At 40.1% G+C, this 12,412-nt stretch overlaps 1 protein-coding gene across 1 annotated transcript in view; it reads left to right on the plus strand.

Moving 5' to 3' along the window:
• LOC136374278 (serine-rich adhesin for platelets-like) overlaps window positions 1–12,412 on the plus strand; it is a 206,126-nt gene that overhangs the window by 113,989 nt on the left and 79,725 nt on the right. Inside the window, exons 14-16 of the mRNA XM_066339578.1 lie at window positions 2,058–2,064; window positions 7,464–7,503; window positions 11,764–11,842. Of these exons, the coding sequence (XP_066195675.1) occupies window positions 2,058–2,064; window positions 7,464–7,503; window positions 11,764–11,842 (126 nt within the window). The remainder of the gene's footprint in view (window positions 1–2,057; window positions 2,065–7,463; window positions 7,504–11,763; window positions 11,843–12,412) is intronic.

Raw genomic sequence — 12,412 nt, forward strand, 5'->3', positions numbered from 1 at the left:
GTTGTGATTTCTTCTCCATTAGCTCCAAAAGAGAAGCCTACAGGATGGTCCAGAGGCTTTTTCCCTAATGAGCATCTGTGCAGGAATGTCTTAGGGTGCAAAATAGGATTTTTATTTTAGCTACAATCCAGCACTTCGTTTGCGAAAGTAATTTGACTTCTCCTTAGCGATTAAGTTAAAATAGCTTCTCTATTTTCCTGTCTTAGTGATTGCATGTCTGTAATTACACCCATATAGACAGTAACTTCAAAAACTATTTTTGCCTTTAAACCAATTTGAGTGTCTCCTGTTGCCATGAAGATGTTCCTTCCCCTCCATCTTTCATACACAAATGAGTAGTAGGATTCTTCTGTGCAGATAGAGAGTTATCTGATTGGAAGACTTAAAAAATATCATGTCTGTACCGGAAGTTTTGAGTATGACTCTCATGTAACTTTACTAGCCTTGAAATTGCCTATCCATAAACATGAGATTCAGTGTAGGAGGCTTCTGGATTTTTTTTATTTTTTTTCTCAGAGGGAAATTGCCTAGATGTATAAACCCAGAAAATATCTCTGCATTATAATGTTTGCAAAAGCAAAATGTGTTCTGTGGGAGCTGCCAGTTTCCTCATGTACAGGGTGTGAGGAAGGGAGCAGGGGGGATGTTTCAAATGCAGGGATGCAGGCAGTGGATGCAGTCTGGGGGAGAGGGGAACAAATTTGTTCCTCCTTTTAATAAATACAGGGCTTTTTTTCCTGTATGATAAACAGTGGCACCCATTCCATGTTAAGATTACTTAAAATTCTTCAGTTAGTGAAACAGGGGCAGAAACTCTAAAAAGAGCTCAAGGTTGTCTGTTAGAGGTTGTCTGATGCATGTCCCAGGAAGCACATGGGAAAACTCTCTGCTGCACAGATGTGTTATCAGCTTGTGGCAAACCTTTACCCCAGTTTCTGTAAAAAGCTTTTTACAGAACTCGTGGCAGAAATCTAGTCTACTAACTTCTGTTCCTCTCCCTCTTCTCTCTCTTTTTTTTTTTTTTTTTTTTTTTTTTTTTTTTTTTTTTTAATTTCTTTCTTTGCAGAAGGAGGTAGAGAAGAGCTCCAGGTGGTACATGTTGTCCCTTGTAACTGGCATCTCTTTCTGAAACCCTTGTGTGTGCATGAATCGTCTTCCTGTAGCCAGTTGCTCCTGCTGAGGCGCCAAGATTCAGTTTAGCATGTCATGCTTGTCTGAGGCATTGTTAACACTATGAGTTAAGAGTCTGTTCAGTGCCTATGACCTTGTACAAAGAGGAAAACATGAATGCTTGGAGTGATCTCTTTCCTTTGGTAATCTGTGAGGGGTGTGTGATGTGCACAGACACCAGTCTTCCTCTTTATGATCTTGTTTAAATCAAGTATTTCCTCATTTTTCTTCAGTTATATTACTTCATTTAATCTCATCTCTGTTTAGCTCATCCACATTCATCAGTTGAAGTCAAAAGTACGTCTGTGAGTTGTAGTAGTGGGGTTAATCAAACCTGGATGCTGAAAGATGTCTGTTGCAGGTCCCAGGCCTTTTTAGTCACTTTGCTTTGAGCAGGGCCCTGTGCCCCATGGGAAGGGCCGAACTTTTTCCTTAATACATACAGTTACTTTACTGTCTTCCTAGTCGTGGACCAGCTACCTCTCTGCCTGTTACCCTGTCAGCAACAGGTAACTGTTTCCTCCTAGGAGGATCTGCAGAATTGTTTGGTTGACTGCTGTGTGCTTTGTCAACAATTTATTAGCAACTGTATCTCACGCAGAGAAATTACTGGCTTTTGGATTCTCAGCTGTTTTATTTTCATGACTCTGTGCTATGTGCGTTCAGTGCCTGCTGTGCTTCCCTCTCTCCTGTAGTTGTAAAAATGTGGCCGAACTGGCTTCCAGGAGAAGCTGAACCTTGCACAGATTTTGGGGGCTCCATGCAGATGTCATCCCTTGAGCCTGAGGAATTTGCATTTCTAAGCTTTATTGGCTCATATATCAGCAATTTTGTTTCCTTCTTGCTGGTAAATATTTGTCAATTAATGCATTTTCAGGATTGCAGAGATACCAGGTGTCAAATACCGGTGTTAAATTCAGTCCCCTTTTGGCTTCAGTGCAAAACCACTGTAACCTCCTTCAAACTGTTCATCTAGCAGCTGGAAAAGTGATACTGGGTGGTACACCAGTTAGAAGGAGCTTCCTTTGGGGCTCTTCAGCCCTTAATTAAATGGATCCTGTTGCAGAATATGGAATGAATTTAAAATAATCCCTTGACTTGTTGTAGCTTTGGAGTCTATGTAAAATGCAGCATACTTGAGTGAATGAAGACATTGAATGACAAGACTGACTTCTTTAATTGGGAAGATTTAGTTCAGTCTCACTCTGCTAATGCCACTGAAGAAATGCGCTAATTAGGCATGGCCAGAAGTTAAATTTAGTCATTGAAACAGTTGCTCCTTGTTTTAGCCTGATTCAGATTAACCTATATCTAACCGAGGGTTTTGAGGTTTAATAATAAAACATGGTATTTGAAAACAAGTTAGGATGATTTTCAAAACAAATAAGAAGAAATTGATTATTTTATCTGTTTAAATAAAGCAGCATAAAGCAGCTTTACATGTTTTACATCTGTTTTATATTTTAAGAGGATAATGTGCTAGACACAGTACTGCTAGACACAATATTTTAAATGTGATGGAAAATTACATTGTTAGGAAGCCTTTTATGTGGAGAGCTAGGTTTATACAGGGGGCTAACAAATCTGTGGATGTTCTTCCTTTCCCTTGTGCCGCTCCAGACTTTGTGATTTCTTACTTTATTCCTTTCTTTGCCTGTCTGTACATTTTATGTACTTCCACTTCTACAGAAGTGCATAGGTGTTTGTTCTGTCCATTAAAGTATCTTCTTATGTATGAGAGAATTTGCAAAATTTGCAGCTTTGTTAAATGACTTCTCGAGTTACTTGTAAACCCAGCTGTTGCTTTTCCTGAGTAAGCAAAACTCCTGTTGTTTCCTTTTTAGGCTTCACTAAACATTGCTTTCCCTATGACTGAATACTTCGCCTTAAGTGACCATGTCTATTGCCTTGTTTAATCCAGGACCTTAAATTTATGCTTCTCTGTCACTGACATAGTTTTTCTAACTGGTTTTTGGTTGATAAGAAACTTTAATTACTTGGAGAATACCTTTCAGCAGCTGGTTATGGTATGCTTTACTGTACGTGAATATACTGCAATACTAGGGGTGACAAGCACTTCCCCATTTGAAAGTATTTGTAGGACAGTAGTTACAAAAATGTCATCCTCTGGCATCAGAAATTAAAAAAAAAATCAAATAAGGATGTGATGGCCTGTTTTATTTACATATTTGATTCGCCATTGTTTCAGTGCTCCTATAGCTGCTTACTGGAGATTAAAAAAAAATTTAAATTTCAGATTCAATCTGGTGTGGCTGCTTTAAAGGAAAGATCAAGTGACAGAGCTGTGCAGAGAAGCCCATAAGCCAGCAAAACACTTTCTGTGAAATGCAACATGTGCATGAGAGGGGGTTAAATGTGTCTGCTTTCCCTTTGCCTTCACATTTGTCACAGTAGTTGCAGTGCTCCTCTCCACCTGCCTGTTGTTTCTGCTGCTTGCCCGGGCTCTGACCAGCTCAGGCTGCTGCTATGGACTGAATTTGAAAGCCAGAGCTGGTGACAAATCCCATCCCAGGGCAGCTGCTGGAGCCCTGCTGGGTCCTGGTGTGAGTGCTGCCTTTGGAGAGCAGGAAACTCCCCATCTGCACCAGATCCATCGGGTGGACGATACTGGTGTTTGCTTTCTTTAAATGAGGGGGAATATGTGAAGAGTTCTTACTCCCAAGAGAGGTGCAAACTATGGATTACTTTGTTAAGCTGGTATTGCTGGAGATGTCTTAAAGCCTCGTGCCAGCATGTGTAGCTAATAACAGCCTTCTGGTTCTTTGACAACGTGTCAGTGGAAGAAGGGACTACAGAGGACTTCTTGGTGATTGCCATTGTGTGATACTATGCCAGTTCCTTTGATATAAACCTCCCAATTTCATTCTCTGGAACGGTTATGGTTTGGTGTCTGGTTCTCCTTTTGAAAGGCTTCTACAGAGCTGTCGTTGCGAGACACCTTTGAATTTTCATCCTCTGTTTAGTGGTTGTTCTCCCATTCACCTTTCTGTTGAACAAACACAGGAAAAAATTCTTTTTGCTGGAGTAAGCAAAATGTTTTGTTCTTCTCCTTACAGGATTGTGTTTACATCCTCTAGCTGCTTTTGCCATTTTCCTTTGTGATTTATTTTTTTACTTTGATACAGAATAAAAAGATTTCATATGCTTTTCTGAAGGAATCTTGCCATCATAGTTCAAAGATATGTATGCTTTTACTTCGGTGGAGACATTTCATTGGACATACTCTATGGATTATGCTCTCTTCCTACCTGGCTATATCATAAAGGCTTATGGTCCGTCTGATGACTAGAACTCAAGTCTATTGTTTCATGCTTTTCTCAGGAACACCTTGTATGAGTCAAATTCATGGCAGCATTTGGGGCTTTGACCTTGCCATTTTTTCCGTGTTTAGTCTTCCATTATTGTAGTACTTGCTGCCATCATTTCTTTCTAGTGGGCTACTCTGTGAGTCCAGTGTCAATAATTTTCCTGGGTTTGTCATTTCCAGATTTTATCAGCAGATCCTACTTACTCCCACTAGCTTCCTTATTGTGTTGTCCATGGCTGGCTCAGTTATAGTTACTTGTTTATCCACGTCAAAGCTCCTTCCTCCTCCTCAGCTTATCTGGTCTTTATTAGCATCACATGGCACTGTGTCAAAAAGGTTTTTTTAAAATGAAAATTCAGTTCATAATCCATTTTATGATTAGAGAAAACTAGTTGCTTTATGGAACAAAACCAGAATGTTGACAAAATTGGTTGTGCCTCTGTTACATTTTTTTCCTGTTTTTCAATAGCCTCCATCTTAATTCTTTCCCTCGTGTTTGCTCAGAACCCTTTCAAGCTTTTGAAGCCAATAATGGTTGTACACTAATCTGGATCACATTTCCCTCCTCCACACACACACCTTAACTGTGGATACTGCATTGGCTCTTCAACAGTCTCAAGGCATCAGCCCTCACTTGATGGATGTCAGGAGCTGGTTCTCTTGGCATTTTCTCAGGGAGAAAGCTGCCTGGAGCAAATTAGCTCTTTACTTTGCTTTCAGCAGGTGATAACTCCTGCTTTCACACAGCCATCAGCTGCTTTGGCCCTGCATTGCCACTTACTGAAAGCTTTCTTTTTCCCTGTGTTGTTATGCCCAGATGATTTTCAATCTTGACCCTAGAGAAGCTCTGCCTTTTGTTTTTATTTGCATGTCTGAAAGGCTTGGTAAAAATAAATTATATTTTTGCTCATTTATTTTAATTATCTGGAACTCCTGTCAGATTTTACTTTGCACATCATGAATCTGGGACCTGATGTAGGTTTGTTTCCTGATCATACTTTATGCCCTCCCCACGTTCACATTCCTGGCTGTTCTCTGTTGACTCATGGTTGCCTGTAGGAAATTGCTTAACTAGGTAACACCTTTCCCTATATCTTTCCTTCCCCCTTTTTCCCAGATTCTTGATGCTTTTGTGGCCTCCAGTCTGCAGCGAATGTGCTGTTTTGTGGTCTGTTAGTGTCACAAATATCAGTCACTTACATTTCATTCTCACGTAAAATGATTGAAAGCTTTGTTATTACTGACTCCTTCTGCCAGTCAGTGTTGCCTCATTTGTGTTTGTCATTCTTTATCCTTCAGCACAGCTGAGCCATTGGTGTCAAGCTCAGCCTGGTAGGAAACCTTTGTCCATTTTAGTGTTGCTTTCTAACCACAGCTCTTTTAAGTGTTCAGATGCAAAGGTAGAGATGACCTCTCCTGTGTGCTCAGAAGGATCTGGTTTCATTTACTTTATGAAATCTCTCTTGACCAGCAGTTGGTTCAGATCTCTCTGGAGAAAATGGATATTTCAGGCTGAGGGGTTTTGAAAGCAAAGCTTAGTGGAGCCCGGTGTGCTGCTGCAGCTGTGGGGAAGTGTGCATGGTACTGCACTGTGGGTCTGGGCCCCTTCCTGCTCTGCAGGCCTGTCTGATCATTCCATTATGGATAACACTATACTGTTCAACCTGTTTAAATATAAAATAAGAAACATTACTAATATGTACTGTTTAAATCTCACAATTCCCTAATTTGTAGGACTCAAAAATACAAAGTTTGGACATTTGCTTCTGTTCAAGTTGATACCTCAAAGAGAACTCCTCTTTCTTGGTTATTTCTGCTCTTGAGAGGCTTTGTCTGTCACCTGTGAACAATGTGAGGTTGCACAGCGCATACAAGAAAAAAGAACTCTCTTTTGCTGCTGTGTTCTTTTATCTTGCATAAAGTTGGATCTTATTTTCTGACTAAAGTTCCTTTACTTTTTTTTGACTCTCAGGTTGTGAGTTCCATGGCTGGAAGTACTTTGTTTTTCACCATGTGCAAGTTGCAGCTTCCTTTTTCTCTTGGCAGATGTGAGGTTGGAGTTTTAGCCATTAAGCATTGTGACCTGCTTAGTCCTGTGTGAAGGTAGATATTCTTTCAGAGCAGGATGACCTGTGAGCTGAAACAAAGAGGTTTCAAGTTAATGGGTAACCATTTTCCCCTTGTCCAGAACCTGTTGTTTTTCCAGGTGCATTACAAGTGTTTGAATACTTATCACTTCTAATTAGCCAACTCAGGATCTTCAGAGGAACAGAGAACATCACTCTATAAGTGTAGTCTTAATATGAACATAAGAACATGGTTTGAATTCATTAATACGAATCCCCACATTCACACTCTGTGGTGTTTTCCATCACACTGTGGGATCCCAGTTGACCTGCAGGTGGTGGCCATTGTTTCATGCCTGTTAGAAATCAAATACTTTCAAATGAATGAGTGAAGCTGTAACAGAATCTCTCTGCGTAGGACACTAAAGAGTCTTTGCATTAGGGCATGACCAACGCTCACAAGCATTCATACAGAGGTTCATGTTAGTCTGTCATTTGTGCATTTTGTACAAGAGCATTTAATTTATAACATCTTCATTATGACCACATTCATGTTAAGTGGTGACCTGTAGTAACAGGAGCTCTCCAATAACTCGTTGGTGTTGGAATAAAATAAAAAGTTTGTTTTCAAGACTGTCTTTTGGATGAGTTGCACTGAACAGGCTCTTCAGGTTCCAGTCGTAGCTACTCAATGAAATTGCATAGTCTGTCCGTGTCTGTATGACTTACCCTGGCATCTTGGTCACTGAAAGTACTTGAAAGAGTTTCTGTATGGATTTGCCTGCATGCAGTGTGGTCTGTTACCCTTTCTGCAGAATACCATATACATATTTTTTCCAGTGTTTCTGGAAACTAATTTCATGTTGGTTTTTTTCCCCTTCTCCCACTTCAGGGCCAAGATGAGGCTGATCCATCAAAACCACCCTGGCTCAAAGGAGGGTAAGTGGTATTTTGGGACCTTTTATCCCTGTGTTAGTTAGAGTGTACTTTAGAGGTCTGCAGTTCAGTCTAAGTAAAAATAGCATTTATAATGTTTTTAGTGAAAAATCAAGCGGCCAAACCTCACTGAAGACCAGGATGCTGCTGTGTTTCGGTCTATTCTTAAGCAGCTGGTGGTGGGATGTGCAGCTCTTCCAGACCTGTGGTTAAGAACAAGACTGTAGTTGCAATGTATAAGATATAATGTGTTGGTGGCAAGTCCTTATGGCAGCAGTATTAAATAATTGCTACTGAGCACCTCAGAGTGGTCTGGTTGAAATTGTTTCTCCTGGATCAGTCATTGGTGGCAGCAGGGTGGTGCTAAGTGTAGCTCTGAAAGACTTCTGTATCTTCTACTCTTAGAAGAAGAAGTAGTTTGGGGAAGTCTTCTGTATTTACAGCAATTCCTTGTAGTAGTTAATACTGCACTAACTCTAGAAATGATTGCAGCTTGTATTTTTAATGCATTGCACATCATGGCTGTTTTGCACAGATGAATGTGAGCAGGTCTTGTGTTCTCTCCACAACACACTACTTGCAGCAAATGAAGCAGACAAATTCTGATTGTAATTTTAGCATGACACTCTGTAGTCATAGGTGCCAGCATGGCAGCTTCCCTGGGATCCTCTGGCAGGAAAAAGACAGTGACACATTTTAAAGGTTATGTGCCTGGTCTGTAATCAGCATGATTCAGGTTGGTGGTGAGGCACCCATTAGAAGCTGTCAGTCAGCTGCAGTAAGATTGGTTCTGAAATCTCAGCCAGATGTTGGCTTGCTACACACTTAAGTTGATTCTCACATTACTGAAGGAAGCTTCCCTAATAAAACATGAAGTTAGATTGGAGGCTTCATTATATGGTTTTCTGCTTTTGGAATCATTTTTCTGTGGTGTTGATATTCCCACAAAGCGTCACCTGCGGGTGCCTGGAGCTGCCTAGCAACCCCCTGCTTTGCCTAAGGAACCTGGGACTTAGTGGGCAGGCTGCTGGAGAATTGGCAATTTACAGGAATGGGAGGCAGTGATTTATTGTAACTATAAACAGCACCTTCTCCTGCGTTAACAAGGGGACTGTGTACTTGGTTTATTGCTTCATGCACACCAAATTATTTCCTAGCCTGAAAAGTGGATACAACTGCAAGTCTTGAATTACTTAAACATGTGTTGTCAATTTGAGGCATTGTTTGCTTTAATCTGTAGGTTTTTTTCTTTTTTATTCAGGATAGCTAAACATGGCTAATGTAGTTTTGCCAAAAGTTGGTCATGCTCACTCATCCCATGCAAGGGATTCCCAGAGAAGGTGTTGAGGGTGGTAAAACTTGAATTCCATGCTTAGCCACATTTTGGCATGTTAGCCTTAAAGTATACTTAAAGCATTTATGCTTTGAGTTGTTCTTTCAATTGGAAGATTAGAGTTGTGGTGTCCTTTGAAAGAAGTAGTCATCCTCTGTCGTTGCAAACCACCTTAGCTTGCTTAGATTGTCAAGATTTAATGGACACCTTTGTGTGATAAGACTTGTATTAAAAGATGAATACATGCTTCAAGCAATTTTCATTTATAGTGTAATGCAACAGGAGCTCCCTGTCTGTAATCACTGGCTTTGGAGATGTCACTTCTAAAAAAAAGGTACAATTGATATTATGGATCAGTCTCTGGATGTAGTACCTCATATCTCTATCTTTTATTTATTAGTGTGGATTATATTCTCATACAGAAATGCTATTCACTCCTCAATACACCTCTCCATAATAATGCTATAAATATTACATCCATTGCAGAGGAGAGTTACCCTATTACGTGTAAAACTGGGCATATTTGAGGCACTGTCAATTCTTTTGTCTGTACAAACATTGTAATTTTATTAAGCAAGGTAGCAGTTTTGCTTGAATAAAGGGAGGTAGCTGAAAACACACTTTTGAAAATTAGGAATTGTTCTTGAATATTTTTATTACTATTAACAAGCTAAAAGCAGGTCATCTGGGTGTGTAGCTATATAGGTACTAGGACATCTCTCTTTGGTGACAAAATAAAAGCACCTTTTAAATACATTTGTCATCCTGGCTTACCACTGGTTCTGTCATAAACCTCAGCCTATCAAAGGTATTTTTCAACAAACCAAGCTGTAACTAGACGTGTTTCTCGAGGATAATAATTTATATAGGCTCATCTTGAGTTTATAAAGCATGCAATTTTAATGTTGTTATTTCCTGGGAAATGTCTGAGTATCACAGTTTCCTTTCAATAAAATGAGAAAAAAAATTTGAAATCATGTAGGAAGAAAACTATTAGCAGGAGCATTAATGCTAGAGTTTAACTTGTGATCATTTTGTTGGATCTTTTCAGGTTATATACTCTCCCTTTTGATTTTATATATGCTTTCATAATTGAAGGGATTTACACAAATCCTTGATGCAAAGTGTATCAATTAGATGTGTTGTAGTTTAAGTAATCCTGGGATTCTTTGCATCATCTGAGTAGACTGCCCTGACACCTATTTTACCCCAAAACAGTATCACCAGTATCAAAAAGGTTTTGTAACATAAAGGCAGCAGACAAATGTGACAATATAAACATATTTCCTACTTCTTGATGAGGGTGAGATTTTTCTATGCTTAGTCAAAAGGGATTTTTGCAGTATGACTTGGTCAAAAAGTTTCTCTCGAGTTCTCTATCGGAAATGGTTATAGCCTATAGTAAAAAACACAGCGTTGCCTTGCTATGAGGATTTCCAGTGTTGGAAAACTGCAGAGCTGACGCAGCTCTTGAAGTTACATGTGACTGCTCACCTTCCCACCAGGCTTGTTCAGCCAGCAGCAGCTATCAGCTCAGCCATGGCTTAGACGTGTTGCCCTCCTATGCCCCATCAAAAAAGTCAATTGTACTATTACTATTCTGTCACATGTTTCTGTAATACAGGACTGTTTTCCTCTTTGCCACAGCCTCATGCTAGGCTGTGTTGTGACATCCTTGTCCATCCTCAAGCTATACTATAGGTTTGATTGTGCTGGATGTTTTTATTGTTTGGGTAGGGTTTTTTTTGCCTTTGTCTGTGTTTAAGGGGGCTTGAGTAGGCCCTGCTCTCTAATTGCTGCAGGTTGCCTTGTGTCATTTTTCAACCTTACAATTTTCATGGCATGTGCGAATTTGTAGTGGCAGTTTTCAAAGGTAGTTTTTATGGCTGTAAGAACAGTTTGTCCCATACTGCTTTTTCCTGTAATTTTCCTGCAGAGTGTTTTGGCTGGTTATGTTGTACCAAATCAACAAAATAACCAGGCTGAAATTGCCAGCCAGTTAATTGCACAAATACCAGAATGTGTAAGCCAGAGTGGTAGGGAGTGAAGATGAAAGGGTAAGGATGGAGAGGCAGAGGATTCCTTTACAGTCTCAAGAAGACCGCCTCAGGAGCCATATTCTTAATGTTAGCAAGGCCTGAAAGCAGAATGGAGATGGGGGGGATGAGAGAGACACTGAGAGATGCTGTGGATTTTGCCTGCTGGGCTGGGTGTTCATTGCAGGGAGGGAGCCACAGCAAAGAGGTGTGTGCTCAGTTTCCGGCTTTTGGAAAAGGCATTGTTCAAAGTCCTTAGAGATGAATACATTTACTGGGGACCTTTAAGCTGGATTGATAGACCATCTTCAAGTACAGGGTTACATCCATGTTGTGTTGCCAGTAAGTGGCAGGATCCAGGTATAATTATCCAGGCCGGTCTCTTGGGGAGGGAAGTAGGGTTAGAGTGTTTTATTTCATCAGGCTTGGGTAGTTTGCCCTTTTGCTCCATTTTCACTTCTGCCAGCAAATGCCATCTCTTGTGTGTACAGGTCTGCATCGCTTGAAATGCTGAGCACCATGAATGCTCTCTTTTACAGAAATAAAAATAATCTATTTTCCCCTACGATGTCAGGTCTTCAGGTCTTTCTTAATAATTACGCGGACCTCAGGGGCCAGTATTAAGACTGTATTCTAGACTAGAATCAGAAGATGGGTAGCAGCATTGTGCCCCTGGGCTGATCCTCTTTGATGTCCTCTCTCCTAACAACCGACACCACTGGGCTGTTTCGTGTGAAGAAGATAAACACTTAATCATCTTTAGCGTTAACTTTACACTTTCTCAAGTATAATCTTCTGACTGTTTTTTTTTCCTTCAGTAAAGCATCCCCCTCTTCACCCCTTCCAATCCTAAATTAATTAGGTTGTTTGTTTTTTTTTCTCCTGAATTTCCAGGCCTGCAGGTGGTCTCTATGGCATTGATAGTATGCCTGATCTGCGCAAAAAAAAGCCAATTCCACTTGTCAGTGATCTGGTAAGAGATTTGTTTGTTTCTTTTCTGCCACACAGCATTTACACAGCTGGCTTTACTTTCTTGATGTATGGGCACATTCATTGTCACTTCAAGAAGCTCAAGTGTTTTGTTAAATTAAATCTTATGCTAAAGGGTTAGGAGTCTCAGTGAGAATGAGCTGTAGTTTTGTTGACAGTTTTATTCATTTGAAACAATTAGGGTATTTCTTGTGTTCTTAATCCTTTTTACTTTACACAAAATATTTGATTGTTTTTAGGCCTGCATCATTTTTAAATGTTTTGCTAAAAATCGCATACCTTAGGGAAAGTAATAATGTCCATGTGAGGTTTGGCAGCTTACCAGAAGGCTGGAATTTTAGAGGATAGATAAACGAGCATATGTGCTTTGATTTTAAAAGCTATTTGCAATGTTGCCAGTAGACTTCTGCACTGAGGAGGTATGAGAACCAAGTGAGTAATGAGGACAACTTTCATATGCTTGTGTGATATGGTGAAATAAGGCTTCTGCAGGACGAATGGTTTTCCTGTTGGTTGTATTCAGTACGCGTAGTGCTTTCATACTTGAGAGAAA

Source organism: Sylvia atricapilla, chromosome Z (assembly GCF_009819655.1).
Source record: "Sylvia atricapilla isolate bSylAtr1 chromosome Z, bSylAtr1.pri, whole genome shotgun sequence".
Taxonomy (NCBI): Eukaryota; Metazoa; Chordata; class Aves; order Passeriformes; family Sylviidae; genus Sylvia; species Sylvia atricapilla.